Source organism: Psammomys obesus, unplaced genomic scaffold (genome assembly GCF_907164565.1).
Source record: "Psammomys obesus unplaced genomic scaffold, mPsaObe1.curated_primary_1811, whole genome shotgun sequence".
In the NCBI taxonomy this organism is placed as follows: domain Eukaryota; kingdom Metazoa; phylum Chordata; class Mammalia; order Rodentia; family Muridae; genus Psammomys; species Psammomys obesus.
In genome coordinates, this window is record NW_026585894.1 from 16297826 (window position 1) to 16325189 (window position 27364).

A 27364-nucleotide genomic window follows, 5' to 3' on the forward strand; every position below is an offset into this window, starting at 1 on the left:
GAAGAAGAAGAAGAAGAAGAAGAAGAAGAAGAAGAAGAAGAAGAAGACATTAGAGTAAGTCTGAAGATGACATGGCTTATTGATGTGAGAAGCAGAAAGGACCATCAAAAGAAGTGAACAGTTCCTAAAAGGATGAGTCTTACTGGAGAACCACAAATAATATTATTATTGCTCTGGATTGATGGCAGAAGTGAAGACTAATGAGATAATTTGGGCTCTCGCTATTAAATTCTTTGTACAACACACTCGGTAGTTTAGATTGCATCTGCAGCCTTGGGAAGAACTCAGTGTTCTTTTTAATTAAGAGAGTGGTGCAATCAGATCTGCATTTTAGCAAGATCGGTCTGGAGACTAAATTGAGGGGTGGAGGGAAGACTGAAGCTTGAGGCAGGAAAACTGGTTTGGAGACTGTTGCAATAGCTAAAAGAAAAGTGATGAAAGCCTGAGCTAGGGCAAAAGCCTGAGCTAGCACAGCAAGGATGAGAGGCAATTGCAGACTAATGAGGTACTTCAAGAGGTGGAGTTGTCCGTACACTCAAAATTAGGTGTTCAGCACCTAATTTTGTGAAACGGGGGAGGGAGAAGGGTGTGTGTGTGTGTTAGGTCTGGGATTCCTGGCTTGAAAAAGCTTATGAATGATGGACTCCTTACTTCATTCAGCAATGTTAGGTCTACACTATAAACTTATGTTTACATTTACATTAAGTGTTGAACTCCTAAAGGCCCACATGACAGGTCAGGGTATGACAGAAGAAAAATGAGTGTACTATTTGGAAAGCCCTTTAAAACTCATCAATATTGTTTAATATAGTGGCACCTCAGGGCACCAACAGAATATGAGAAAAGTCCTGGTGAGATTCAGTATTGATGGTGTAGCAGAAGCCAGATGCCTCAAACTAGCGTGGTGACTCACTGTTTGGGCAAAAGGGTATACGGTGGGACACACCAGGACACACCACAGCTTCCATTGTAAGATGTTTTCTTTTTCTTTTATTTATTTTTAACTTCTATTTTTGTTTGCTTTGGGGGAGGAGCAGGTTGCAAGGTTGGAGGGTGGATAGGAAGGGACAGGGAAATGAATGGGATTGGGGTAAATGGTATGAAATTCACAAAGAATCAAGAAAACGTTTTAAAAATGTTAAGGAATAAATTCATTATTTTAAAAAATTATGGTGGCACCTACTTTGTAAATGCAACACTCATGTGGTGGAGACAGTCCATCCAGGCTACAAATGAAATGAAAGCCAGCCTGGCCTCTATCTCAAAAGGAGAGGGGTAGATGGCTCAGAGAGTAAAAAGTGTTTGTCATCAAGCCTGACAACTTGAGCTCAATCCCTAGGATCCACAATAGCAGAAAGTGAACTGACTCCCACAAGATGTCCTTTGACCTGAATATGTGTGTCATGGCACACATGAGCACATATATACATAGATGCACACACATGTATTTGTTGGATAAATAAATCAACCTGAGTACAATCCTTAAAACCTATGTAGTGGAGGGAGGAAGACGCCTCCAGAAAGTTGTCCTCTGACTGCCATACATGCTTTGTGGCAAGCTCGCATCCAACACATGCACATAATAAATACATAAATAAGCCAATAAATATCAATAATTTCTAATGGGCAGCTGGGCATGGAAGTGCACAGCTGTAACCCAGCACTCAGGAAACTGAGGCAGAAAGCTTGAGGCCAGCCTGAGCAAAATAGGCACTAGATTAATCTACAGACTAAAACCTTGTCTCAAAAAGAGCCAAACAAAAATGGTATTTAAAAGAATGCATGCATTCTGGGTTTTACTAGTCTTACTCATCAATTTGTCAGGACACTCACTCCTTAAAATTTCCTTTAATAGCATGGCTTGAATGCATTTTACAAATGGTTTCAACATCTAAATATCTTGAATGCATTTTACAAATGGTTTCAACATCTAAATATCTAACATCTGATTTTAGGTCAATTATTAGCCTTTATATTGAATTGGACAACATGAAAAAATTTAATGTCATTCTATACTTGAGTACCACCTAGTGTAAAAAACAATGTTTGTTTGTTTGTTTTTTAATAGCAGCCTGGATCCTATTTCAAGAAAGGGAGTAAATGACCCTATTTCCATTTTCCACAAGGAAGAAGGACTGGGAAACAGAATCAAAAACTTTAGAAAACCAACTGGGCTGTAATAGCCTTTAATTCCAACATTTGGGAGGCAGAGGCAGATGAATCTCTGAGTTTGAAGCCAGCCTGGTCTACAGAGTGAGTTCCAGTATGGCCAGAATTACACAGAGAAACCTTATCTCAAAAAAAAAAAAAAAAAAAAAAGAAAGAAAGAAATTAAACGGGTGCGGTGGTGGCACACGCTTATAATCTCAGTACTCAGGGAGGCAGAGGCGGGTGCATCACTGTGAGTTCAAGGCCAGCCTGGTTTACAAAGTGAGTCCAGAACATCCAGGGATTCTAACTCAGAGAAACCTTGTCTTGAACCCATTCCCCCAAATCAGAAAACCTTATTAATGTAACTAATTTCTTCCTAAAAAGCCATTAAGAACAGTAGGCAAAAGTACATGTTAATATTTTCCATTCATTGTGTCATTGTGTGAGGTTATATTTTTCACAGTTTAAATTAGGGATAGCTAATGTGCCTTTTTTTTTTTTCTTGAAATACAGATATTCAAACCCTAGTCTCTTTTTCTTTTTTTTTTTTTAATTCTTTATTAATTACACTTTATTCACTTCCCTAGTCTCTTATATACTAAATACACACCCGCTACCACTGAGCTACAGTCCCAGCTCCTAATACGGGAGGAGTTTCTTTTATCTGAACTGAGGACTGACCTATGGCTTCATGGCCAGCATGATATCACCGAGCTGTATCCCCAACCAAGCACTTCTTTCAAATTATTTCCAAAGGCTGGAGAGATGGCTCAGTGGTTAAGAGCACTAGCTGTTCTTCTAGAGGTCCTGAGTTCAATTCCTAGCACCCACATGGTGGCTCAAAACCACTTATAATGAGATCTGGTGCCCTCTTCTGGTGTGTAGGTGTACATGCAGAGAGAACATTGTATACATAATAATAAATAAATCTTTAAATAAATTATTTCCAAGACATTCTATTGTCCTATGAGATAATAACTTCCATACATTCTTGTAGAACTGTGCTTACAAAGTACATTCATACTACATAGGTACACTGTCATTTTTTTTTTTTTTTTTTTGGAACTAGCAAGGAAGAGGTGAGATTTGGTTCTTTTTATGAACGTGACAGTAATGGCAAGTAGAGCAACATGTGACTACTGAAATCATGAAATCTGGATAGTTGAAGTGAAAACGTGATATAATAGACTACATATAGGAATTTTCTTAGTGGTCCTGTGGAGAAAACCGAGGGCTCTTCACATGCTAGGCAAGGACTCTACCACAGAATTACTTCCCTCACTCTATAAATGAGGTTTTGACCATATCAACTCCTCCCTCAACTAATATAAAATCTCACACTTCGTTTTATATTGAATACATTGAAATGATGCTCTCTGAGACATGTTCAGTTAAAATAAACTACTAAGGGGCTGGAGAAATGATTCAGTGGTTAGGACCACATACTCTTTTGTAGTGGATACAAGCTGGATCCCAACACCAATGCTGGGTAATGACTCACGACCACATGCACCTCCAGGTCCAGAGGACCCTACTCCTTCCTCTACCTCTGTACTCAAGTACACATACCAACATATAGTCACACACATACAAAATTAAAGAATAAATTTTTAAAAACATAGTAGCACAAGTGTACTGTAGTGTGGTATAGTCCATATAAACTCTTGTCCCTTCTGTGTCAGCCTCTCAAGTGCTAGAACTAAATGCATGTGCCCTCACAGAGGGCATTTTTAAACTGTTGCTACTTCAATATTTTAAATTGTGTATGGCAGACACTGTGTTATTTCTTTTGGTCACTGATGATCTGTTAAGGACATGGAGGTCAGGCATGAGGGTTGGCCTTCTAGGGAGCAGACAATGGAGTCATTAGAAATTTCAGTGCCAGGGGAAACAAGATAAAACAATGCCTCTGAATGATCATTCTGGTAGTAAAAACCACAGCAGACCAGAGGAAGAAAAAAATAGGTAGTCACACAAAGAAACTATATACCAAACCAGGCTTGGGGCAATTGGGACCAGAATAGGGACAAAATAGAGGCAGAGTAAATTGAAAAACATTTGAAATGCACAAGCTATGACTTGGTAATGAAGGACAGGCCTAAAAGGAGAAGGTAAGATGGTGATAATACTCCTATCCTGGGAGATCTAGAGAAGGGAGGTTTAGGGCAAAGTAGTAAGCTGGGATGAGCTAAGTCAAAAATGAAGCATTTGTCATCTTCACAGGTCAAGGTGTAAAGGTGTGTCACAGATGACATTCAAAAGTATAAGATCCTGGTCTAGTCCTGGCTCTCACTGATTAACCTGGCACACTCCAGAAAAAGTGTGGGGCTCATTTCATCCAAGAAATAATGGCTATAGAACCAACCCTAAGCCAGGCATGATTCGGGGATAACCACAGCACTCGAGAGGACGAGACAGGCAGATCAGTGTGAATTTGAAGACAGCCAGGTTTACACACAGAGTTGAAGACCAGCCAGAAATACACAGTGAGATCCTGTCTCAAAAGAGAAAAAAAAAATTAAAACAAAACAAACAAACTAACATCGCTTCTAATTTTCATCTCCCATCATTCCTAGAGAAACCTTTACTTACCCTATAATTCTATCTTATAATAATCATTCAAGTAAAACTGACCTGCAGAAGCAACGAACGCCTACTGCCTTACAAAGTATGTTACTTTAGGCCGTTTAAATTTGCATAGCCAACTCAAAATATCTTTTCCTATCAACAGAAAAACACAGAACATTCTGCATATCAGTGACCTCAGTTCTGTTCTCAGTTCTGCCTGATGGCCACTAGTCACTTATTGCCCAGCTATGCCAGAACACAATAGAGACAGCCCCCTCAGAGGTGGAAAACCTAAAAAGTACGTTTTGTACTATCACCATCTCTACCTTCTAACTTAACTGCCAAGTGTAGGACCGAGCAGCCAGACTCTTTCCCAAACTCTTGCTAAGGCCCCTTTGAACTGCCTGCTTTGATCTCTGACCCATAGTGCTTATGAAGTAGCACCTGCCCCTAAACAGAATAACAAGGGAAGTGTATCAGTATGCAATATTTGAAAACTCTTCATGAGCTTACATCTAGGTTGGATTCGTAGTCGGGCCTTCATCAGGAATAAAGGTGTTGTTACTTTGAAGTCTGAGCTGGCTGTTACAGCTGATGCCTGTAATCCCTGCACTCGAAAAAGCTGAGGCAGGAGGACAGTGAGTTGGAGGCTAGACAGACCTTGTCTCAAAAACAAACAACAAAAGGGACTCTGTGTCTATTTCTCCACTGGCTACAAGTGGAAGAAAAAGAGAAGTATTTAGCAGCCCCCCAACCCCACCATTCTCAGTATCCTGAATGTCATCCCACTTCCCAGAGACCACTTCTCTGATATGGGGTTTTTATTTATTTATTTATTAACAGAGGAACTCTGCCCTCTATTCAACCTTGCCAGGAAGTATAAACAGGTAAAGGAGGCAGAAGATCAAACTGTGCTTTGAAGGGGAGAGATGTGGGAGTGGTGTTACAGCCCTTTCTGAAAGCGTCTGTTCTATCTCTAAAGGTCATTTGTGCTTCTTCTCCAAAATATTAGTGACCTTGCTTGCCTTAGCATAATTCGTAAGTTTAATAAACACAACATTAGCATCCCCACCCAAAGTTAGGCATCAAGATATTTAGGACAGCTGCACCTAAATGTCCATGTAGGGAAGTGTCCTTTACATGCTATATGTAAACTGAGTATTTGTGAACAGAAAAAAATAGATTACTGAAATTCTTTAGCATGGTTTAAGCTATTGCAAAGTACCAAGCCATCCCAGCTGATGAAAGCCCTTTACAGCCACTGAATAACATGGGCTGCTTTTGCTATCAGGGAGACAATACATGTTGCTTTCCCTCCTCGACGCACATTTTGTTTTGCATGAAAGGAAATGAAATCAGCCTGGTAGTATTTGTTCTTCATAAGCCCATGCTAAAGGGCTATTCTAGACTTTGAGCTTCTTTGTAGATGGTTACAAACTAGATGATTAACGGATTTGAGCATTTTCCCAGATGTCCCAAGTTAAAGCCAAAGAGTCTAAATATAGCAGAACCATCAATTCTCTTGTTGAAAAGATAAACAATTTTCCTTTTTCCATCTGCTCTCCATAAGTTTAGGGAACGCTTGCTCTGCAGCAGCCCAGACAATTGGAATAAATCCATTTTGATAGGATTTTTTTTAACCAATTTACTTTGGTCTTCAATTTGACATTGTATCATCTTTGTCATTACGAACTGTTTCTGTGTGGGTAAACTGGTAAGATGGAATAATATAAGAAACAAGATGCCCAGCTTTTCCAATCAACTCTGTCTCTTCAGAAGACAGTGACTTTTTCTCTTGGTCCTTGCCTTATGCTAAATATTTATGCAACTTAAAACTTTCGGTGTCAAGAATCTTCTCCTCCCTGGGAGGTGGTAGCACACACCTTTAATCCCAGCACTTGGGAGGTAGAAGCAGGTGGATCTCTGTGAGTCTGAGGCCAGTATGGTCTACAGAGTGAGTCCAAGACAGCCACGGCTACACAGAGGAACCCTGTCTCAGGAAAAAAAGAATTTTCTCCTCACCATTAAAATGGATTCCAGAGGCTGAAGAAATGAATCAGTCGTTAAGAGCACTGGCTGCTCTTCCAAAAGACCCAGGTTCAAATCCCAGAACCCACATGGAAGGTTACAACTGTCTATAACTGTAGTTCTAGTGGATCTGACACACTCAGACAGGCATACATGGAAGCAGAATACCAATGTAAATTAAAATTTAAAAAAGAGCCTCTCTTATAAAAAAAAATGTATTTCAATTCATTTCTTTACTCACCCCATTCCCACTTCAGGGCCTTGTTTTGGTCTGTTTGTTTTTTGGGGGTTTCAAAGTTATTTGTTTTTGTTTTGTTTTGTTTTGTTTTAAAAAAACTGATTTGTTTTATGTGTATGTTTGCCTGCTTGTGTGTCTATGTACCACATACATACCTGGTGCCCAGGGAGGCCAGAAGAGAGCATTGGATTTTCTAGTGCTGTAGTTACAAATGGTTGTGAGCTGCCATATAGGTGCTGGGAATGGAAATACTGTCCTCTGCAAGCTCGAAAGTGCTCTTAAATTACTAAGCCATCTCTACAGCCCTATTGCTGGCTTTTATTGGAGGCAGAGTTTCATTGTGGTGCCCAGAGTACCCTGGAACTCAATATGTAGACTGGGCTGGTCTTAAAACTCTTGACAGTTCTACCTCCACTTCTGAAGTGCTGAGTTTTTAGACATGAGCCACCACACCCAGGTCTGCACTCCAACCTATACATAGGAGATGTATCAATAACAGAACACTGTAACAGATAAAAATCACTAAAATATCCATTCAAACTGTTCATATCTAATCCAACTGTGAAGGGAGGTATTAATATAGGTATTACTATAAGGAAGTACACATCGGGAAGATGCCATATCATTGTAAGAAATAAACTGTTATTTTGTGCGCCTCCTCTTAAAACTGTCTTTTCACATGATGTTTTGTCACCTTCTATGACACATAATTTCCCTCAACACTGAGCTTTTAAACTTGGTTTTCTTTCTTTTCTTTTAACTTGGTTTTCTTTATAAAGATTTTCACTTTTTTCCTTATTTTATTTTATTGAGACATAGCCTTGGCTAGCCTGGAACCTGCTAAGTAGAAGAGGCTAACGTCAAACTCACAAAAACAGAGAAGTAGTCTTGTGCTTTTGCATTTGAGTCAAGGTACTAACACAGGTCTAGAAGGCTCAAAGGATGCACTTGTTTAGTCTTAGATTAGTATAGCTCTTTCTTTTTCTTTTCTCCTCCACTGCCCCCATTTTTTTTTTTTATGACAAGGTTTCACTTTGTGTATCCCTGGCTGTCCTGGACTCACTTTGTAGACCAGGCAGGCTTTGAACTCACAGAGATCAGCCTGCCTCTGCCTCCCAAGCAGTGGGATTAAAGGTGTGTGCTGCCACACCAGTGTAGTATAGGTCTTTCTTACAACACACTTGTTTTGATTTTGTACTTCTTGAGGGCCCTTGTGTCTAGAACTTGCTAAAATCTGCAAAGCCCATTCTAATTCACTAGATGACTTCTCTGCACTAGGACACAGAATGCTAGCATTCTGTGGTTCCCACTACTGCCGCCCATCGTGCTTCAGGAAATGCTACCAAACAAGGTAATCTCCTACAAAACAAAACAAAACAAAACAAAAAACGCTTTGTTAAAAAGTGTTTCCCTGAGCAGGGCTAGGTGGTGCACCCCTGCAATCCCAGCACTCAAGGAGACAGACACAGGTGGATAGCTGTGAGTTCAAGGTCAGCATGGTCTACAGAGTCCACGAGAGCCGAGGCTACAAGGAGTACCCTGTCTTGAAAAAAAAAAAAAAAGGTTGCCCTAATATATTATTAGAGAAATTTATGGCCTGTTGAATTGTTTTCCAAAAGTAAAAGACTCACAGGATTACATGTGTTAAGTGAACTGAGAGAGAGAAAGAAAAAGAAAAAAGCAAATCAGAGGGAAGTTTTGGAGAAGTAGTTCAGTGGTAGCATGCTCAAGACCCTAGACTAGGTCTTCCAACAGTACCTGTTATCTTACAGAAAAAGCTATTTTGGAGGCTGGAAAAATGGTTTGATAGTTAAGAGCACACATGGCTCTTCAGGAGGACTTGAATTTGGTTCCCAGCATCCATACGAAGTAGCTTGCAACTACTTGTAACTGCAACTTTAGGGAAATCCAACACCCTTTGGCCTCTGTGGGCTTATGTACATATACACACATGCAAATAAAAAAATAAATAATTTTAAAAGCTAATGTGCCAATTACATGCACTTTTGCACTTTTGTTTCAATATTGGCATTTTTGTTTTGTTTTATGTTGTTTTTCGGGACAGTGTTTCTCTGTGTAATAGCCCTTGCTGTCCTGACCAGGCTGGGATTGAAGGTGTGTGCCACCACACTCAGCTCAATATCGGCTTTTAATATGAGAATTATTTTTTGAGGAGTCTCACTATACAGCCCAGGCTAGCATGAAACTCTGAAGCCTTACGCCTTAGCTTCCTGACTCTTAGGAATCCAAGTATGTTTGCCCTAATCTAAGTTCAATGAGACATTTTTATGCACACATATACACAATAAAAATTCATGCCTTTAATCTTAACACTCACAGGTAGAAGCAGAAGAATCTTTGTGAGTTCGAGGCCAGCCTGGTTTACAAAGAGAGTTTTGGGACAGCCAGGGCTGTTATACAGAGAAACCTTGTTGCAAAAACAAAAAATAAACAAACAAACAAACAAAAACACACACACAACAAAAAAAAAAAACCAATAATGACCTAGGGAAAAACACCAAATTTCTTGGTCATGAATGAGACTAAGCAATGAAAACATGACAAAACTGTGGCTCATAACAACATGGTCAGTTATGACTTTCTCTTCCCAGTGGACTGATTTTTTTTAAATCATCTCAAAAGAGTTCTGAGTTGATTTGACCAAAATAAAAATGACATTCTTTTATTGTTGAAAATCCACACATAAAACTAAAACCAGTCTGCTCATGTGACCTTTACCACCTGGATTCTGAAGTAATCATTGGTAGGAATCTTGTGAAATCCAAACATTATAGCCCAAACAATATAAACTGGGGTGCCACTTAACAACTTAAGCAAGCATGCCAGGGAGCACATTAAAGCACACCAAGGAGCAGCTATTTTCTGAAACTTCAAGTAAGTTTTAAATCACCTTGAATTCTAATCCTCAATTATTCCACTTCCTGCCTTTTAGGCCTACACTTTTCTCCCACCCCCTTTTTGGGAAAGGAACCATGGAAATAATCCAGTCTGATCCTTTTATTTAACAGATGAGGAAACTGACACCATAAAAGATTAAGTGACTTGCCCAGGGGTCATGTGTGTAATTGGTAGCAGACTCATATTAAAAAATCTAGGTATCCTGAAATGGCACAACCTGCAGGAAACCATGGCAGTGGAAAGCATCATTTTGCAGACATGATGTACTATACCCAGTTTTAGAATGTACTTTTAACATACTGCTTAAAAGCTTTGAAATGGAGTTTACATAGGGCATAGTGGCGTGCGCCTTTAATCCTAGAAATTGGGAGGCAGACGCAGGTAGATGTTAGAGTTCCAGGCCAGCCTAGTCTACATAGCAAGTTCCAGGACAGTCAGGACTACAGAGACCTTGTCTCAAGCAAAAAAAAAAAAAAAAAAAAAAAAAAAAGTGAAAGTAAACTTACAGTGTTTGTATAGCTGTGGAAATTTTCATGAAAATGAAAGATCTGCTTGTGCAACACTGACATTCTTGCTTAAGAAATAAAGCAGAAGGGAGTCCTTGCTCTCCAATGCCATAGTTGAATTAAATGTTTGCTACTGTCTCAAGAATCCCACAGTCTATTGCCTAGTTCTGCAGGCTTTGTTCCATGGAGACAGAAATGCAGACACTGGGACTTCTCACTAAACAAATGAGCTTCTAGGCAACTTCAGGCCAATTTAAACCAAACCACCTTGGTCTGGTTCAGGCTAATAAACCATTAAAGGCCATACTCCAGTTACCTCCTCCATTCTCTTGGCAGCCTCTCATCATTATAAAAACAGTTTAAAAGCACCTTCTGTCACATCATGCCCCTCAAGTCACACCCTTAATGGGATACTTTCATTTCACTTCCTTCCCGTCCCCTTCCCCAACTCAGGCCTTCAACTTGCCTGGCAGTGGAACTCTTGGTTCCTTTGTTAACTGAGGTTCTAAGGGTTGAGTCTGGGGCAGACTGTGTGGAGAATCACTCAACAGGTATAAGAAACAGGTCTGGCTGAAGAGTTAGGCCACAAATAATGAGGTATAAAACTATAGACAGACACATGAAGCAGGTCCCAGAGGGCCATAGGCATAAAAGTAAGAGTAAGACTTGGCCCTATAGGCATAAAAAAAAATCTTTAGAAGTTCATGTGGAGGGTAATGTGATAAGATGAAATTTTAAAGAAGGTGAACAGTTAATTTGAGTGGAGAGTAGTAGAAACATGGGAGATCCCTGTAAGACCAATTACAAGGTTGGTATAAGGTTGACAGCATGAAAGCATTGAGAGCTTGGATTGAAGTTATGGAAGCAAAATTGAGTTGAAGATAGGGGTGGTAGGAGACATTTCAAAGGGATGCCAGCTTAGAAAAAAAGACAAAAAGAAATAATCAAAGCTGTATCGTGGTTTGGTTTCAATCCTAAGTGATTAAAAGATGGAACTAACCCAAGCACATTGGCACACACCCATAATCCCAGCACTCAGGGAGGCAGAGGCAGGCAAAACTCTCTGTGAGTTCGAGGCCAGCCTGGTCTACAAAGTGAGTCCAGGACAGCCAAGGCTACACAGAGAGACCCTGTCTTGAAAAATATGATGGAACTACAGAAGGTTTTATATCCATGAATATTATAACTGTGACTAGAACTGGTAGAACAGCTAGCCAGTGAGGACATCTTATTGTCAACTGAGATGAAAAACAGAAAGAAGCATCCATGCAGACAAAATATCTGAAACTATGAAGAGAGCAGGATGCACTCATCAAAGGAAAAATTGAAAGATACGACAAGGATGTTAAGACAGAAAAGCAGAGGAACAGAATAAAAGAAGTACCAAGTTTCTGGAAGGAAGCACATACTGTCAAATTTAGCTAAGGGAAAGGAGAAGAAAGAAATGTAAAATCCCAAGAAATTATTTTTTAAATTTGTATTTGTTATTATTGTGCATGTGTGGATTGTGGAGGGCGGGCACGTGACACAGTGCAGACATGGAGGTCAGAGGACAACTTTATGAAGCCAGTTCCACATTGCCTGTCATAGCCTATAGCAGTGGTTCTCAACCTCTCTGATGCTTTGAGTCTTTAATACACTTCTTCATGTTGTGGTGACCCCCACCCATAAAATAGTTTTCGTTGCTACTTCATAACTAATTTTGCTACTGTTACAAATCATAATGTGTTTTTGGAGATAGAGGTATGCCAAAGGGGTTGGGACTCACAGGTTGCAAACCACTGAATTAGAGCATGGCAATGACTAATGGATTGTAGAATCAGAAGAATATGATTTAAGACACAAAGCTCAACTTTTTCTGTGAGCACATGGCACATTACCACAAATTCTTTGTGTAATGTTTCTCCAATCAAGACCTCAGTGGTCGGTCATTCTGCCAGCATCTCCAGGCATTTCCAGAGAGAAATCCATCTCTCTATTCCATGTAAGTTGGTAAGAGAGAACTCTCTCTCCACAGTTTGAGGAGAATGGGAGATCCAGATGAAAGGAGGACCATACCATGTTGGTATAATGTTCTTTTGTATACAATTTTCCCATTGTTCATTCAAATCATTCAAATGCTGATTTCTCTACCCCACTATCTGGTTTCAATCCGGACATTGCATTGTGCTGTTTATTCTAAGTGTCAAGTGTCTCAAGTTTGTGAAAGCATGCTACCATTTGTCCTCTGCATTGTCAATAGAGCAACCAGCCACAATGTTGAGCAATGGAGAGAACAGGGTAGGCCATCCTGGTCCAGAGGGGAGGAGAAGGAAGCAAGTGGGAGGAGTCGGAGAGCAGAGATCAGCAGGAGAGGACTTCGAATCACGAGGAGAGATGAACCGGGCCTAAGATATGACTAAAAGCAAGTATAATGGGTGAAATCTGAATGGTAAACTATGCGGGCTTGGAAGTTTAGGATAGAGTAATCATTGCCCAGCATTGTGCTCTAGGTTAATTAAACACATCCTAGTCTCTGCGTAGTGATTTGGGTATACAGCTGGTTTAGTAATAACCACTGCTTTAACTAAAAGTTAAAAAATAGTATTAATATTAAAAAACAATACCAGCAGGAGAAGCACAGAGTGATACACAGTCTCATGTACCTAGAGCTTTCAAAAACCTCCTTCAATGAATGTGCTGGACCTGTACCCTTACACATATGTAGCAGATGTGCAGAGTGTTCATCATGTGGATCCCCTAACAATGGGAGTAGGGGCTGTTTCTGACTCTGCTGCCTGCCTCTAGATCCCTTTTCCCTAGCTAGGCTGCCTTGTCTGGCAGTGGGTGAGGATGAGCTTAGTCCGGCTGTGACTTGAGGTGTGAGGGTGGGGGGGAGGGGTGCACTTTGGACTTCCTCTTCCCTGAAAAGGAGAAGGGATGAAGGGAGGGGGTGTGAGTGGGGAACTGGGAGAAGAGGGGGAGGGGCTGGTAGCAGTCTGTAAAGTGATTTAATTAATTAATTAATTAATTAATTAATTAATTAATTTTTAAAAACCTGCTTCAACTACAGGTTGCAGATTAGAAAACACCAAATGGCTTCTGTGGAAGGCACTAAATGTTTTTCTTCTTCACAGTAGAAACATTTATCATGTGATTGGTAAAGCAAAGAAACAGTAATTTCTAGTCATCACTGAGTAACCAAGAACTACCCTAGGATACTTTGTATCCCAGCTGTATAACTGTCCCTCATCCCCTCCCAAGCAGGCCCTTCCTCCCCCTTCTTCTCCCATGCCTCTCCCTCATTCAGGGCCTACTCAGCCTCCCCACTGGACAGAATGGAGATAATACACACTATCTCAAATTCCATCCACTCAGCACTTGAATAACTCCACATCTGTGCTAAACGGGTTCAACTGTGAGATATCAAAGACAGAAATGTACAGTGATATTCACCTAGAAATACCCAGCTCAATAATAAAAATAACATGTGCTGTACTAATTTTCCTTCTCTGGGAGACTGCTAAGTTACTATGCACTATCAAATTAGAAGACTGTGGAATAGAAGCATGTTGCTATCGGCTGTTTCTTAACCTCCCTGGGCCCCAGATAAACGTCTCTGACTTATCTATTAAGTGTTGATAATACCTATGACATAGGCTGACTGGGGAGATAAACTAAATAAACACCTTATGTTTACTGGCAAACTGCCCTGTATATAAGCATTGCTCAATAATTGTCAGCTGCTATTATTAGAAAGCAAGCATTTGACTGTTCATTTGTACAAAGACACAGACAGAAGTCAATTCGTATCTGAAATGTATGGCATAAGATAAGGTTTAAAGAACACATTTGACCATGAGACTGGATTTTTAGGAGAATCCAAAACGTGGCTATAAAATGACCTGTGTCTTTAAAAAGGTTTATACTGCTGGGGCCTCAAATACTCTAAATAATTATTCTACCACTGAGTCATACTCTAGCCCCTCCCACATCTTTTGCATGTTATTAAGAGGTTTATCTGTACTTGCATCCTTATAATTACACATTTACTCTTTAAATTGAAGCCTTTATAACAATGCGATCAGATGTCCCTGGAAACCCCACTAAAAAGTTGAATCCCCCAGAAATAAGAATTCTAGGTGCAGTAATCCAATTAAAAATGGGGTACATAGCTAAACAGAGAATTCTCATCATAGGAATATCGAATGACAAGAGAAACACTTAAAGAAATGCTCGTGTTTTAGTAAATAGGGAAATGCAAATTAAAACAACCCTGAGATTTCAACTTATACCCATCAGAATGGCTAAGATAAAAAACTCAAGAGACAACACATGCTGGAAAGAATGTGGAGAAAGGGCAACCCTCTTCCATTGCAGGTGGGAATATAACCTTGTACAACCACTTTGGAAATCAATCTGGTGCTTTCTCAGAAAATTAGGAATAGTGCTACCTCAAGATCCTGCATGCCACTCCTGAGCATATACCCAAAAGATGCCCCACCATTCAATAAGGACATTTGCTCAGCTATGTTCATAGCAGTTTTATTTGTAATAGGCAGAATCTAGAAACAGCCTAGATGTCCCTCAACCAAGGAATGGATACAGAAAGTGTGGTACATTTACACAATGGAATACTACTGTGCAATTAAGGAAAAGGGAATCGTAAAATTTTCAGGCAAATGTTGGAAACTAAAAAAGATTATCCTGAGTGAGGTATCCCAGAAGCAGAAAGACACACATGGGTATATACTCACTTATAAGTGGTTATTAGCCATATAACATAAGATAAACATACTAAAATCTATAGTCCTAAAGAAGGTAAACAACAAGGAGGAACCTAGGGAAGATGCTTAATCCTCATTCAGAAGGGCAAACAGGATAGAAGTAGGAGAAGAGAAGAAACAGGACAGGAGCCTTCCACAGAAAACCTCTGAAACACTGTGCCCATCAGGGTATCAAAGGAGATACTGAGACTCACAGCCAAACTTTGGGCACAGTACCAGAAACCTTATAGAAAAAGAGAGTGATAGAAAGACCTGGGGGGGGGGGTAGGAACTCCACAAGTAGAACAGCAGAGCCAAAAATCCTGGACCCAGGGGGGCCCTGCAAAGACTGATACTCCAACCAAGGGCCATGCATGGAGAGAACCTAAACCCTCTGTTCAAAGGAAGGCCATAGGCTGCTCAGTGTCCAAGTGGGTTCCCTAGTAAGGAGAACAGGGACTGTCTCTAATATGAACGCAGTGGCTGGCTCTTTGATCACCTCCCCCTGGGGGGTGCAGCCCTGGGGGGTGCAGCCTTACGAGGCCATGGAGGAAGATGATGCAGCCAGTCTTGATGAGACCTGATAAACTAGGGTGAGATGGAAGGGAGGAAGTCCTCTCCTATCAGAGGACTACAGAAAGGGCACAGGGGGAGAAGAGGGAGAGTGGGTGGGACTGGGAGGAGACAAGGGAGGGGGCTCCAGCAGGGATACAAAGTGAATAAATTGTATTATTAATTAATTAATGATTAATTAATTGATTAAAAGACTCTTAGGTGCTTTTCTTTCAGGTGGACCACCCCACCACCCGAAATAAGCATTCCCCTTTAAGGCTTCTTCTGACTTCCCATGATAAGACAGGGCTGTGCAAGGAGCATTACAATGAACTTCCGTGACAGCAATAATTCAAACTCGGTTTTGTTTCTTAGATTTGCACTATGCTGAGCTGGAAAATGTATTCTTTATCTTGCTTTTCCTGAAGAAAATTGTTACTGGACAATCTGGGGCCAAGATGCTAAGGAAATCTAATAAGGGACATGGGCACAGTAAATAGATTAGTTAACACTGAAAGCTTGACATATACAGTGCCACCAATGAAAACATGTTGTAAATGGAGTCCTGAATTATCAGTTAGACTCATTCACATATATACTATGCTATACTTCCACCCAGGGGAAAAAAAAATTCTAACCCAACCAGTTGGGTCAGCAACTGTATCCAAAAACCTAAGCAACCAAACTAGCTTTCAGTCAGCCAGGAATAAGTTTTTGTATTTTGCCCCAGGGCCGAGGGTTATCTAGCCATCAGCTCTGAACTGTAAGATAACCTTTCCTGTATAAATGAGGCCTTTATGATTGCATTCATTTTCAACAGAACTCCAGAGAAAAGAGCCTCCCTCAGAACCCACTGCCAGGGCCTGAACCTCAGAAACTACCTTCAGGAAGAGGACAGAGTGACACTGCTCAGGGAACTGCAATGCAACCATATACATAACTTTATATTTTCAAGCAACCATATTTTAAAAACATGTAAAATCTAGGAATAGTGGCATGTGTCTGTAGCCCCAGCCTCTAGAGAGGCACTTAGTAATAGAAAAATCACTTTATTGCAGGAATTTTAGGCCAGCCTAGGAAGCATAGTAAGGACACACACACTAAAAAAGAAAAAAAAAATAACTGGAATAGTATGCAACTTATTTAACATAATATAACCAAAATATGTTTTGCATTGTTTAGCACACTTAAAAAGCATCCATTCTTGAAGTGCTCAATAATCACTCATGGCTGTGGATGCTGTACCAAACAGTAGAACCACTGACATAGGTTTAAAGCCACTGACATAGGTCAGTGGGAAAAGGTGCCTGCCCCAAGCTAGATGACCTAAGTTTTATCCCTGGTTCCAATTAATGGAAGGAGAGAAGTGATGTTCTTCCACCTCCATACATGCACCAGAGGGGCACATGCAGAGGAACATGGAACAGACATAACATATAAATAAATGTAAAAAGTATGGTTAGCTGACATATTTGAAAAAGACACCCTAAACACCTCCACCATGTCGGCCCCTGGCTATCTCTGCTGCAGCCTTGTCTACACCCTCAGTCAGCACGGGAAGTGCCAACACCTGACCGGGAGCTCTGAGGAAAAAGGGGTGAGTAGAGATGTGTTTTTAACAAGTCAAGCTGGAAACCCAGACCCATTTACCAACAGAAACAAGAATAAACACAATAGCTCTGTGGCTGATTGACCTCTATGGGTTAAAAAGGTTTTCCTAGGAAGGAAGCTCTGCAAAGTCAATCATCACTTGCAACCCTGTATTCAAGAGATAAGTATCCCAGGCTGCCAACATCTGTGCATGAGGTTGGACTAGATCTCACATGCACACTCTTTCTTTCTCTAAGGTAACAGGAGACTGGCTTAAGGATCTGAATTAAAGGAGTTAAGTTTTCTTGACTGAGACCCCACCCCCACCCATACAGAAGGCCCTTCAATCTGGTCCTTCCCTAGAAAGCACATTTCTCTCCAAGACAGAACAGCTGCCTTGTTTGGTCACTGTGAAACTAAGAACCCTGTGTTCTCAGCAGTTCATATTCTCTTCCAGAAGCAAAGGCAAACTGAAAAGGAAAATATTTGCCTTCTCCTTACCTGCACCTGGCCCTCTACTCTCCAATCCCTGTGCCGGGATGAAATACTTTTCAAGGAGCTGGCATTAATTAAAAAGCAGGCAACTTCAACTAAACCTTCAGCATTACCCCACCATCTTTCCACTTCCTCTCCACCCTGGCCCACTTCAACGAATGCTGTGAAATAATAAGCAAACAGGCACAGACAACAAACCCTACCCCATTTTTCTTCAGATCCACCTCAGAAACCTTCTCAAAAGAAGTATACAAACCGTAGCTTGTCTGTTTCAAAAGTCTTGTGCTTTCTGTCTGAAGTAGTCACTGTTCTAATGAGATAACCTGAGTTCTCTGAGGGCTTACGTACTGTCACGCCTTCTCCTCCAATCCTTTGGGTTGAGTCTACTATTCTATTATTCCTGTTTTCCACTTGAGCTGGGTGTTTGTTTCTTGGTATTACCCTAGGTCTCCATAACAAATCCTAGTGCACAGAGGCTGTTTGATAAATATAAATGCATGTCTAGACTGCAGATGTAGGGAGGCACTGTCAGACCATCCCCGGGAAGCAACATTTTGATCACATCACAGCAATGATAAAAGTTGCACTTCCATGCAAAAGGACTGCAGGCAGATGAAGGAAAATTAGAATTGTTAATGGTGATTACCATCTGGAAAAAAAGTCTTGAAAATGGGGCTGTTGCTGGGAATAATGGGTAGCTTTCGAGTGTACACATTGCCAGAAATATTTTTTTTTCCTGTTGAGTATCTACAAAGATCTAGACACTCTCTAGTACTAGAGTTACAAATATTCTTATGTTCAAATGCTCAGATGAGTGAGGTCAAGATGAGGACTACTATATTTAACATGCTAGGAGCTATGGCTATATCTCAGGAGTAAAATGCTTGCCCAACATGAATGAGGCCATGGATTCAATACCCCAATACCATATCAACACACATACAGTAATAAAGTGCTCAATGCAGAGGTGGGGCTATGGGGACAGTGTTAAGGGAACAGTATTAGACAATCAAAAGGGGACTTGCTACACTGCTTGGAGTGGAAGTAAGGAACAGGAGCCAGATCACTTTAGAGAATGTACAATGAAGGGTGGAAGTTGAATGGACTCAGCAGCATGAATGCCTTTAATTCTAGCACCCAGGAGGCTAAAGCAGGAGGATAGAGCAATGAAACAAAGCCCAGCATGATGGCACAAGTTTGTAATCTCAGCACTCTGGAGGCTGAGGCTGGAGGACTGCTACAAATTCAAGGTCTGTCTGGGTATCTAGTGATATCCTAGTCAAATGAAACAGAATTAGTTGAAATATGTCCAAACTACAGACAAAAACATATACAATGACACAGAAGTTAGAAATATAATGAGTTTGGAGATGAGGGCTTCACTTGTGTTGATTAGAGCCCAGGTTCATGTAAAAAGAAGAAAATGGGGAGACACTGTTGGAAAGGTAACACAGATCCAGATAAAGGCCATGACTAGTGTTTAGGCCAAGGTGTTTGTTTGGGCTTTATTCTAACCTCTAATGAAAAATCCTGACAGATTTTTTTTCTCTTAATTTATCCACTTTTTGGGAGACAATATCTCACTCTTTAGCCCAGGCTATCTTTGAATTCACTATGTAACCCAGGATAGCTGAGAACTCACGACAATCATCCTGCCTCAACCTTCCAAGTGCTGGAATCACAGGAGTATGCCACCATTCTGGGCATGGTTTTATTCTGGAAACAAGATATGGATATGCAGTCCAGGCTAGGATTACAAGCATAAGCCACCTTATCAAGTGGCCTGATGAATTTTTCACAGAAAAAAAAAATGACTATTTAATTTTATTTAAAAGACCAACAAACTGTTAACCATGAAGGAAAAGAATGGCTGGAGGGCAAGACCTGTTAGCAACTAAATGTCAGCTGTAACAGTAGCCCAGGTGAGAAGTGACAAATGGGGAAACTTAAAGAATGAATGGATGTAAGAGGTCTGGGATACAAAGTAGATAGATTTCTACAATTTTATCACTATTCTCTAGTCTGAACATTGTACTTAGAAAATTATACCTTTGCCAGAGATGTAGTCTTCTAGAATGAATTGTCTTTTTTATTAATTTATAATAACTACTTTCAAACGCTTCATAATGGCTAGTAAGGAGGGAAAGTGAGAAAGAAAGCCAAAATCAGGCTAGGCATAGTGGTGCACACCAGTAACCTCAGAATTTAGGAGCCAGAGGGAGGATGAACTCTGATTTCGAAGCCAGACTGGTCTACATGAAGTTTCAGTATAACCAAGGCAATATAGAGACTTTCTTGGGGTGGCAAAATCATGGGAGAAATAATTAATCATCAAACTGAAAGTGCTACTTTTGAGCAGTTTTGGCTTTTTACTTTTAAAAGAACCCCTGGAGGGGTGGGGGGAAGCCAGGTGCAGTGATGCATGCCTATAATCTCGGCATTCCGGTAAATATAGGCATGCAGATCTCTGTGAGTTCAGGGTCAGCCTGGTCTACAAAGTGAGTCCAGGACAACTAAGGCTACACAGAGAAACCCTATCATGGAAAAAACAAAAAACAAAAAAAGGAACCTATTCTCAAGGGTCATGTAACTATTTCACCCTAAAGCATTTCTACAGATTCTCAACCATAATGGAGGACTCCATTAAAATTTCCTCCCTTAAGAGGGTGTGGTAGCACACACCTTTAATCCCAGCATTCTGGAAGGCAGAGGCAGGTGGGTAGATGTGAGTTTGAGGTCAGCCTCATCTTCAAAGTGAGTCCAGGAAAGCCAAGACTACACAGAGAAACCCTGTCTCAAGTCCCCTTCTTCCACTGCCACAAAGTTGTTCCTTTACTCAGATGGTGGTGGCGAATGCCTTTCATCTCAGCACTCAGGAGGCAGAGGCAGGTGGATCTTTTATGAGTTCGAGAATAACCTGATCTAGAGTCTGGGAGTTCCAGGGCAGCCAGGGCTAAACTGGAAAAACTAAAAAAAAAAAAAAAAGGAAAAGGAAAAAAGGGTGTTCCTTTAAAATCTTAATTAAAATCCTAATAAATGTGACATGGATAATTTTTTTACTTCCTTGGTCTGTAAGCCAGAATTCTTCCTCCTTCTAGCTCATATTGACAAAAGCATGCAGACACCAGTACCAGTAAGCAAAAGTAACTACACAATGTGAAAAAGCAACATCCATGAGAACTGCTCAGCCTGTGGCAGTAGCACATGTATGTGACCCAGCACTCAGGGAGGCAGAGGCTTGCGGATCGCTGAGTCTGAGTCCAGGACAGCCAAGGCAACACAGAGAAACCCTGTCACAAAAAAAATCAACCACAACAAAAAAAAGAGAACTGCTCACTTTTTCAAATTACTAGCTTAGCGTGTATATCTTATAACATAATTCTCATTACCATTTATACATGTGCTTCAAATATTTCTGGAAAGATGATTATGTGTTATGTTAAAAATAATCTCCTTTAAATAAAAATAAATTTTATAAGGTGGCTCCTAATATAAAATCATTTTAATACTTATACTAGGAGAGAACCCAGGTTAATGGCTTACTTTTTTGTGACAAGCCAGCCTCTCCCTATCGCAGAATAAAAGGAAATTATGATTCATAACTAAACAATACAAGACAGCAGAATCTCAGCCAAGACTATTAAGAACTATAATTATTGCCACAAAACCTCTCACACAACATTTTTAAAGCCCTGCACTATATTCATCTTCCAAGGATACACTGTATATTATATATAGTGTATTATAAAATACTGAACAGTGCTATCCTAGCTATGTACAATGAACGTGTATAAGTACTATATACACTTGTAGTGTTAAGACTTATAACATGATGTATGAAACATGTTTACAAAGCAACACTAACAGAGATTTAACCCACAATGTTTGCATTTCAATATAGTCCCCAAGTGAAGTTTTATTCCATCCATACACAGCACACAGCAAAGAATAAGTATGACTACTATTAAAAGAGTAGACAACTAGGTGCCAAGAGGTATGCAGTACAAAGTTATTAAGTGTTTGGTAAAAACTGTATTTACATACTCAACAGCATACATTAGTGAGAATTCCTGCTCCAGTAACTTCTCACAAGATTTATTGTCAAAGCTTGTAAGTGGATATACTGGGAAGAGTTGCATGCCTGTTAAGAAATCTACGAAAATGCACGACTCATGCCTATTACAGCTGCAACGGAAGAGGACCCACTAGCAAAATAAAATTCATTTGGAAGCATTTGGAGCTGGATATAATCCATATCTTAGAAGCAAATGTTACAAAGCTTCTGCAGCCTCAGAGAAAGTGAAAATGACACTTACTTTATTTATTCTGCAGAGCAATTTGCTACCAATAAAACACTACCAAACCATCACATTGCTTGGAGGATCTCGGGCCCCTAATGGAGAGTGAAGTTAAGCAGGAACTAAAGTGCCTGCTGACAATCAAAGAAAGACCTGTTTGGTAGCATGTATGACAGAAAACAGTCCTACAGAGCTCCCAGCTACTAGCAAGTGAAAATCTATACTCAATTTTGAGAAAAGTATCACCAGATGGCCTAAAATTTCTAAATTTCTAAGCAAGCTGCAACCTAAAAAGCAGAAGAATGAAATGATCACAGGCAGAGAGAGTTGAACAAGGCAAAAGGTAAATGCAAAGTAAAAATTCAGAAAACTCTTCCCTAAATAATGGCCTGTCAATAGTAATGTTGGTGAAGGATAAGCATATTATTTGATGCTTAACCTTTCCTTTCACCTAGGTAAAATGAAGAACCTGAAAAGGTTTGGGAAAGCATAAAGACTAAGTGATAAATAATTAAACATAGAGGGGCAAGAGAGATGGCTCAGAGGTTAAGAACACTGGCTGCTCTTCCAGAGGATGCGAGTTCAATTCCTAGCATCCACACGGCAGCTCACACCTGTCTAACTCCAGTTGCAGGAAATCTGACACCCTCACACAGACATACAAGCAGGCAAAACACCAATGCACATAAAATAAACAATAATTATAATTATAAAAAGTAATAATTAAACTGTATTCAAAGTATCTTCTCACACTTGATCTACATGGGGAAAGAAATCAAAGGAAGAATGCTTCCTATTTAAGAGGAGAACGTAACGTGGCAGGAGAAAAAAAATGAAATTTTCACTAAATATAATATGGAACATTTTCTTCTATTCCCTACAAACATTGAAAGCTTCTTAATCATGTGGCTAAGATACACAGCCACTAAAAAGTATGTGGCAACTCAGGATAATTTGCTGAATAAAAGAAGAGGCAAAAACAGTATAAATAAGCACACTGGCTGGGAATGTGGCTCAGTGGCAAAACAGTTGCCTAGCATGCAGGAGGGCCTGAGTTTTATCCCTACCACTGAAAAAAGTAGTATGAGCCACAGAATTCCAGTGCTAGACTTAAAGATGTAATAATGATTGTTAAAGTAGGGCAAAACATCTTATTTTTTCTAAGGGAATGGATTCTGTAAATATTGTCACATAATTCTTTTTTTTTTTCTTTCTTTTTTGAGAAAGTCTTGCTATGGAACCTGGAACTTGCTGTGTAGACCAGGCTGGCCTCAACCTCATAAAGATCCGTTTTACTCTGCCTTCTGAGTCCTGGGGATTAAAGGCATGCAATGCCATGACAAGCTATAATGTAATTCCAATAACTATTATCAGTCCTTGCAAAATGCTCAGTAAGCTGCCCTTTTAAAGAAAATGATATATAAGAACACTGTTTTTGTAGCTCATCCCCTCCAATAGCCACAATACAAACGGTAAGCTCTTACTGTTGTTAGTAGTGGTAGTCAAAGGATGTAAAACATTCGGACTCTGGATCTTCTTTTATTTTTCAATGGTGAGGACAGAATGTTTGCCAAGTCTTCATATTTTTAAGTGCTACATTGCTGAAGTTTAAGTCTCCAGCCCTAGGTTCTCAATATGTTAGCCCTGGCTGCCCTGGGAAACCGGCATCTCTAAAAACATGACATTTTATAAGATGTAAAATTTTGGGGGGAGATAAATAAAAATTGACAACCAACCAGTGAAACCAGAATAGTGTTGGGGAAAACCTACAAATTAAACCTTTGGTCAAAGCCAAGAGTTACCAAATCAATTTCTTCGCTTTCACATTGTCCGAAAGAACATTCCCTGGCCAATTTACTTTGAGAGGTACCTTTCATTAAAACAACTCACTAAACCAAGGCTTACATCACATCCAGACTGAACTTCCTGTAAATTTACTAAGATGCGTTAGACGCGTGCGTGTGTGTGTGTGTGTGTGTGTGTGTGTGTGTCCTGGGGGTAGGGGAAAACGGAAAGGTGACACACTAGTGAAAGACATCAAGGATAACAGTAACAAACAAGCATGATCCTTATGCAGGATGATTTAACAGTTTGAATTCCTCTTATCTAGCCACAGCAGGCAAAGCAGTTCTTTATCTCTTCACCATGGGAACACAAATAACTACTCCACAAAGGCTAAGGATAAGACCCTGAGAATCAAATCATTGAATCTGACTAGTGTTGAGTCCAGTTGTCCCCTTGGAAAATCCCTATGTAGCTAAATACAAACCTAATTTTGGCTGCAAATAGGAAGGTCAGCTCCCTATAAAGCTCTGGCCCCTGTTAAACCAGTTCCCTATGAAGGTTCTACCCGGGCACCCCCTCCCACCTCACCCCGACAACACACACTCCGTGGTTGCTTCGCAGGAATTTCCAATGAAACAGCAATAGTCGCTAAGGTAACTGAGAACTGGGCTCAACCTGACTGGGCACACAGCAGAAAGGAGCATGCGGGGTCTGGGAGCTGTGAGCAGCGCAGGCTAACCATTTCTGAGAGGGTGGGGGCGCGGGAGGGGCAGGGATGGGGGCGGGGGCGAGGGAGGGGCGGGGTCCAGGGCCTCGAATGCAAATGAGCTGCTCTGGGAGGCCCGCGTTAGTGCGGCCCCCGCACTTGGCAGGAAGAGGAGGGGAAGATGCGGTGAAGGAGAAGCGGACAGGAGCAGGGGGCGGGGGAGACGAAGAGGAAGCCCTGGTGGGGCGGGCCGAGGGATGGAAGGAGGGACCAGAGGAGGAGCCCAGGGGCCAGGAAAGCCCGCGCTGGGCTAGGAGCACATCAGGGCGGAGTCCCGGGCGAAGGGGCCCAAAGCCTCACCAAGGGCCTTGAGCCCTCCTTCCTCTGCCTCCTCCCCTCCCTCCCTCCTTTCCATCTCAGCAGCGCCCTCACCCTGCCTCGGGCTGCCTCATACAAAAGCAAAATGTCCGCCATCTTCCAAGGCAATTGCAGCCACCGCACTGCAAGCTCGGCCCTCCTGCGCCTTCTCTACCCAGGCTGCCCATCCCTGGACCCCTCCCTGAGAATCCCGGCGGCCGCTGATTGCCCCGCTCCTCCTGGCCTTCGGCGCCCCTCACTCCAGCCGGTCCTGCAGGGCGACGCAGTACCGCCACGGGTGGAGACGAAAGGGATCAGTAGCCCAGGCAGGCGGACGCCCACGCTCTTCCCGCTCCCCGCTTCCCCCGCTGGCCTGTTTACCTTGATGCAGTACGGAGGCTCATCGTAGGTGACCAGCATGTACCTGTCTCCGCGGCTCGCTGGGTCCCGGGCGCGCAGCTGCGGGGCGAGGGATGACGGAGGGGTCGCATAGGAAACGAGGGGAAGCGATACAAATGTTACAGAAGCACCTCAGTCCAACACCCCCCATCCCGCAGGAGCGAACCCCACTCTCCTCTCCCTTCCTTTTACCTTCAAGAATAACTCCACAGCGCCTTTGGCAATGTCCAAATAGGAGGTGCCCAGGTCAGTGCGCTGGTTCATGGAGGCGGACGTATCTATGAGGAACAGCAGGATGGGCATCTTCCACTACACCTCTGGTTCTGCTCCCCACTCTCCCAGACCCTTTTCCCTCAATGCCACGTATGGCTACCCAAATCCTGAACTCTAGCAGAGACAGGGAGCAAGAGGAAAAGGGGGAAACAGGATAGGATAGATGGGACCGCTCCTGGCCTCCCCTTTCTGCAGCCCCAACTCCTCTCCCTCCAAGGGAACTTGAAAGTGTGAGTATGTGTGGGTCTCAGGGCCGTCTCTCTTCCCCTCTTCTGCCACCACTACTGCCCGCCGCTGCTGCTGCTGCCCAGGACTACTGCCGAAGCATCCGTCCACGCTCACTAGAGCGCTCGCCCCAGACTGAGAGCCCTCTCTGTTCACTGACACAAGTTCGGTCTGCTCACCTACCATCAGCACCATGTGACCAGAACCCACGCCATTGGCTGCCAATTATGTTTAATTTGCATATTCATTAGATGACAGGGTAAAGGGAGGGACTTGGGCCAAACCGAAGAGTTGTAGTTTGAACCCATGCTGGAGATAATGTGCAGGGGAGTAAAGGACCCTCTTTAAGTTCGGATTCTCCTTTAAAGGCTTTGAAGCCGTTAGGGTAATTTGTTTGGTCCTTTGGATGAATTTTCTTTTGTGCTTCAAAGATGGTAATTTGAAAGGAAAATAGAATTGAGCAACAGTTGTACAGAAACAGATGTTTACACAGACTACACAGAAAATGCTTGCTAACTACAATCAATCAATCCTGCCAGTGGCTAAGACCAAAACATTTCAGTAACAGCAAACTTCTTTCCTGGCCAGACTTGTTCGAATTCCTTTAGATTAGTCTCCTCTTTCTGATCAGTGTTTATGTGTCCTTTTCTCGGTTGTATTCAGCATGTAGCCACTTTAAAAAAAGAAACTATTGCTGAAACAGTTACCTAAGCTTTCCTTTTGTAAGGACAGCTTTCTCGGCTTTCAAATATTGGCCAGCCTGCGATACTTCAACCACTGTTGTCTCTGTGAAGTTTTTATCCATGGGTGGTATTCTGCTTCAACTCACATTTATTGAACGTCCACAAAAGTGTCAGGCACCCATAGTAAACTCATTTAATCTTTGAAATACATAGTGTTGATGGTACTGAAGCTTAATTTTAAGTAAAGGGAGTGATCAACTCTGACCCAATGTAAGTACTGATTAATTGGTCAACTACAGTTGCTTTTGTACTTCCTATGACTCAATTTTTAAACTTTGTATCTCAAGCTGGCCCTGAACTAATCCTTCAGTCTCCAAATGCTTCAGCATATCCGACAAGCATGGGCTGCTCCAACTGCTGTGACATTACTTTTCATATAGACTACTCGGTAGAGTTGCAGCACAGTGTTTGCCCAGCACATGTGAGGCCATGAGTTTGGTTCCTCCATACCACTGACGATGATGATGATGAGATGATGATGGTGATGATGATTATAATGCAGAGTATTTCTAGTAATGTGCTATACACAAGTTGGAATATTGGGCTTCAGTGAATGGACAATTTTAATAAAAAGATCACACACCTATCTGCAAATGTTTTCTATGTTGTTTGTAGACATCCTATGTATATGGTCTATGTATGTATGTATCTATACATGTATAATGTTTTCTGAGAAATAAGATTTCAGAAATGATTCCATGATGGTTTATTAACCACAGACAAAAAAAAAAAAAGTGATACAAGTAAAAAACAATGTGGAAGCAATTGTTCATGGTCTAGAAGTTC

The 27364-nt window shown here is 41.4% G+C and overlaps 1 protein-coding gene across 1 annotated transcript in view; it reads right to left on the reverse strand.

The window, feature by feature from the left end:
- Window positions 1-25898, reverse strand: part of LOC129671013 (integrator complex subunit 6-like) — a 61467-nt gene extending 35569 nt beyond the window's left edge. Inside the window, exons 1-2 of the mRNA XM_055599657.1 lie at window positions 25530-25898; window positions 25320-25397 (exon numbers count right to left, since the gene is read on the reverse strand). Coding sequence (XP_055455632.1) covers window positions 25320-25397; window positions 25530-25640 — 189 coding nt within the window. The 5' untranslated portion in view covers window positions 25641-25898. The remainder of the gene's footprint in view (window positions 1-25319; window positions 25398-25529) is intronic.
- Between the last annotated feature and the right edge of the window lie 1466 nt (window positions 25899-27364).